This window comes from Phalacrocorax aristotelis, chromosome 10 (genome assembly GCF_949628215.1).
Source record: "Phalacrocorax aristotelis chromosome 10, bGulAri2.1, whole genome shotgun sequence".
Classification (NCBI taxonomy): domain Eukaryota; kingdom Metazoa; phylum Chordata; class Aves; order Suliformes; family Phalacrocoracidae; genus Phalacrocorax; species Phalacrocorax aristotelis.
The window spans coordinates 11249057-11253689 of record NC_134285.1 but is presented as its reverse complement, the minus strand read 5'-3'; the positions used below and the strand labels follow the sequence as shown (position 1 = coordinate 11253689).

Sequence of the window (4633 nt, the reverse complement as noted above, 5' to 3'; positions counted from 1 at the left end):
TACTCTACAAAAGCATTCATCATAAGAACATTTCGATTTCAAGTGTCATGGGGGCTATTTGAAATTATTCTTTACAAGACTGGGATGTAATTTGGGTCTTCATTTCTAACTCTTGGAACATTCCTTGTGTACCATCAAGCAATTTTTGGTAGGAGATCTGAGTTTAACATAAAAGACACATTCGCAAACTTGTTTATTGATGGGTTTGTATGTATCCAGCATAACTAGATACAATCTCTAAAGGCAGACAAAGCCATCCTATGTAGGGACTTTCAGAAATTAGAAATTCCAGTAATTAGTTTAGTACCTGAGAATAATGTAGAAATACTTGACCAAAGAGATACTAGAATTAGAAATAATATGGCAATATTAATGAAAGCTCAGTCTATAAGGATTGTGTACTAGCCTTCTCCACTGGCTGCAAGTATTAAGATTAATAGCTATACTGGAATAACTACTTTATTATTATGCAGTAAAAATATACTTTCTCATAGTCACCCAGCACCAAGAATATAGTTGCAATAATCAAAAGATTTTGTGGTAACTAGAACTGTAGCTCCTTCTTCTGTAGCTGGTAATGGAAATGAAGTTTCACAGCCAGTCTGAGGTTTTACCAAGCCACAATCACTGCAAGTGCATTCTTCCACTGAATACATTAATGTTTCATGTTGAAGTGAGTGTCTAATTCCCTCTGTACTCACACTGCTTTCAGTATTGGCCTTGAGAATATTGTTCAGCTCCACAGAAGAGTCTGTAAATATACACGTTAGTTTAGTACATACATCATGCTATACTAGGCTTACAGTTATTAAAGATCCAAATTTAATTGTTCCAACTTGTTCCTAACCTTACTGAAAGTTTTAAGATATAGTGAAAGTTTTAAGATGTAGTTATATGTGATAATCTTTTGCCCTATGACAATATACCCCCATATATATATATATATTACTGATAAGATACTTCAGGATAAGCATTTAAGTATTCTAACACATATTTTCTATTCCATTATTATTTACTGACTGAGCACTCCACAAATATTAGTGTTTGTAAAATGTAAAAAGAACATAATTTTTTTCACTTCCCAAAATACACCACATACACTTCTCACAGGCTAGAATATTAAGTAAAATTATGTGATGTCTTATAAAATGAAAGCTAATATTGAATGTGTATCCTCTACCTGGGTATAATTCTTTTTTGCATTCAGTGAGAAGACGATGAAACCCTTATAAAGATCTTTTGCTATTGAGGGTTCAAAAATGATTTCTCAAACACCAGCAAGTAAGCCAGGTATGAATATGCAATGCAACAAAACGATCCTGACATGATCCAGAACCAACAAAGACAGATTGCTGCTTTTACAAGTTATTATCTTCTGGATATTTTATTCCCTAATAACTTTAATAACTTCATTGAGAGTGTTTGAGGAATACAAAACAATGCAACAAAGACAGTTATCAGAATCTGGAATACATATTATACGCAAATTTTATACATGGTAAGAGTTGCTAAAATGTACAATAATCTAAAATTATTTGATAAAGAATCTTTTTTATTCACCTGTGTTTTTCAGTTTTTCCTTTAGGTGCTTTAGGTGCTTCCATTTAAACAAGACCATTAAGGTGAACAGAGTGAGCATTAAAATTATTCCTGAGCCCAAATAAATCCAAAGAACTCCACTTGAATCAGTACCTTATGAAATAAAAGAGAAGCATTACATTAATTGTAAACAATAACCAATGAACAGTAAACATGTCCAACACATAAAACTTCTATATCAAAGGAGCGATTTCAATTTCTATGGAGTGGCAGCTCAGCTAAAGCTTGAGAACTTTAAAAATTTACTCCTCAACACATATACTCATACTGGAAACACTGCATATGTACTATCCTGACAAACTCTATCCAGGTCTTAGATTTCTTTAAATTTTTATGTTTACAGTTCTATGTAAAACACAACACAGAAATTTCCAGCATAGCAATACAAAGTATTGCAGAAATATTACTTACTTTTATCACAGTAGTTTTCACATGAAGGTGGCGGTGTACTAGAACATCGAAGGTGACAAGGCTTACAAGAGAGCAGCAAATTATCAAAGTATTCATTTTTGGGGCAGTGTGCCATCAGGGTCAGTAATTATGGAACTGAAAAGCCACAGAAATTGTAAAAGAGTGAGGATCATCTACACAGGGCTTTTCAATTCTCAGTTTTAGCAAATCTAAGAACAGCTAGCAATAATAGTTAGACTTCGATCACAGCTCCACTACGTAGTATGTTAAATAAAAAGGATTTAACTCTGAGGCACCCAAGGAATTACTGTTCCTTTTTTTGGCAATTCACAACTGTAGAAAAACTGAACAGCTGCACCAAGATAATTTTCAATGTAAATTTTGCCTGAAACAGAAAATGGTTATTTATAGGAGACATTTCTTGAACAGGTGCTAAACATTACAAACTGTAGAAAAGCAAGAAAATCTCTGAACAGGAGTTCATAACAATTGCTTGTCTTTAGTATTTTGTGGGTTATTTCACAGTGATGGGCCAAGGTAATTATGTTTTCCTGTAATATGCAAACTATGCAATGCTTAATTTATGTTCTTTTTGTCCCAGTCCAAGGAGCATAAAATGAAAAAAATGCAGGGGGGAGGCACAGCAGCAAGAAGATACGACCAATTCAGTTTCTAGGTTTGCTGCTGACTCATTCTGCAACTTCAGACAACTTCCTTCTAACCTGTTTCCCTGGATGGACGATAATATTAAGAACACATAGATGATGAACAAATTACTTTTTGTAACTGAACGGTTTTCTGAATTTAAATGCAATACTGTTAAAGTTCAACAATTACTTCATAAGTGTGTTGTACAAAATACATCTAAGACCTTCAGTTATAACAGAAAGACAAAATCTAGAGATTCAGTCACTAGGATAATGCTCCTCAGTTCCAAATTAGCCTCATTTATCCAGTCTGTTAGGTTTTGGTCAGCTTTTTTGCTTGGTTCATTTTTGGGATTTTAAGCTGGTTTTTTGCTTATAACAACAGTTATATGAGAAGTTTAATAAGATTACATTCTAATTGTGAAAGAAGAGCTATATGACTATTTTACAATTTTTATTCAAAACGCTATCTGTAGTTTTCCTTTATTTTTCCATAACACACAACTGTCACTGTACTAAACTGCAGCACCCAGCATGGAAAAATATATGGGCATAGATCTCATTCTTATGGTAGAATGTATACAACACCACCTTCCCAGACAGGGGACAGGGCACATGCATAGATTTGTCTGTGTATACGCAGTGAGTGTAACATTTGTGAAAATGCATTTGGTCTTCTCCCAGGAAAAAAAAGCTTTGATAACAGACTACCACAATGAAAATAATTTACACAGCTTACTTGTATCTTGACTTTTTAATCTAATAGAATTTATTTTAAATCCAACATTAACCAGTAATATCTAGCAAGCTGCAATAACTGCCTCTATCTGGTATCACTGCCACAGATAGATTAGAATTACAGCTTATTTAGAGTTAAATTTCTCCTTGATATAATTAAGTTAATTGCCTTTTTGACTACCGAAAGAGAAAATAAAAATACTGTATAAGGAATTGGAATTTCGTAACACATTACTATGTATGAGACATATTTTCCCACAAAATGCACCAGGTGGGAATACACAAACTGTTTTTAGTGGAACAAACAGTCTAACAAAGCAATCTGTATTCTAGTCTCTTGCAGATGGAATCACTTGTGGCTTCTGCACTTGTTTCTATAGACCAGGTGCGCAGCTGTAGGCTTTCTATTACAGGCTTTTCTCCCTATTCAAGATTAGCAGATAAACAGGAATTGGCAAAATCTGATTTAGGTGTGATGAAAGGAAATATGGATACAGACCATGGGTGATGCCAAAAATTTCACCAGGAAGTCAATGCTGATGCCGAAGTCATAAAACCGGTTCTGACTTTCTTCATACATTCACAGTCTAGGGGAAGAAACCTGAATTATCACTAGAATATCATTCCTCTTGCTGATGAAGCACATTTGGTAGCTTACACGTAGGGTGGTTTGAGTCTTTGCTTCTAAGATGCTGTTTAACCTTTTCAATCATGGGGGAGACAATCACATTCTCAACTGTGATCTGAAGAAAACAGATATTTGTGAAAGTATCTTCATGGTATCCACAGGAATGGTAAGTGAATTTCAGGACAGACAAGCTGGGTCCTAGGCTTTAATCTTTTATCAATATAATTCCATTGACTGCAGTGAAATGCTCTCTAACTTTACTTAGATATTTTCCTGTGCTGCAACTTCCCATTTATCTTGCATTTTTATATTAATATCTGTAATTTTTACTAAGACCACTTGTAATTTTAGAAAGGAACCAGCTGACTAATTCTATAATTGTTTTCTACAGCTGGTTCCAACACTACACATCTGCAGGATAGGTACAGTCTTCACAGTAGTAAAATTCCTTCTGAAATCGACAGCTCTCAAATTCCAAAACTTTCAAACTATATCACAGCTGCTGAATGCTTCTAACATTATTTTAGTAGTCTAGGGAAATCACGTGTGCACTGTAACATGAATGAACCAGTTCCTTAATCAGTTTCACACTTTTTTTTCTCCAGTTGTA

At 34.2% G+C, this 4633-nt stretch overlaps 1 protein-coding gene across 2 annotated transcripts; it reads right to left on the bottom strand.

Annotated features, from left to right (window-relative positions):
• Positions 1–205: 205 nt before the first annotated feature.
• On the bottom strand, positions 206–3964 carry TNFRSF17 (TNF receptor superfamily member 17). 2 transcript variants are annotated; one of them, XM_075105230.1, is made up of 4 exons: positions 3895–3964; positions 2011–2145; positions 1561–1692; positions 207–751 (listed from the first exon to the last, which is right to left on the bottom strand). In XM_075105230.1, the coding sequence occupies exons 2-4, from the start codon at positions 2123–2125 to the stop codon at positions 495–497; spliced, it is 504 nt and encodes a 167-aa protein (XP_074961331.1). In that variant the 5' UTR covers positions 2126–2145; positions 3895–3964; the 3' UTR covers positions 207–494. The 2 variants fall into 2 exon arrangements, with proteins under 2 accessions (XP_074961332.1, XP_074961331.1); XM_075105231.1 differs by lacking the exon at positions 3895–3964 and having other exon boundaries at positions 206–751; positions 2011–2431.
• Positions 3965–4633: the final 669 nt, after the last annotated feature.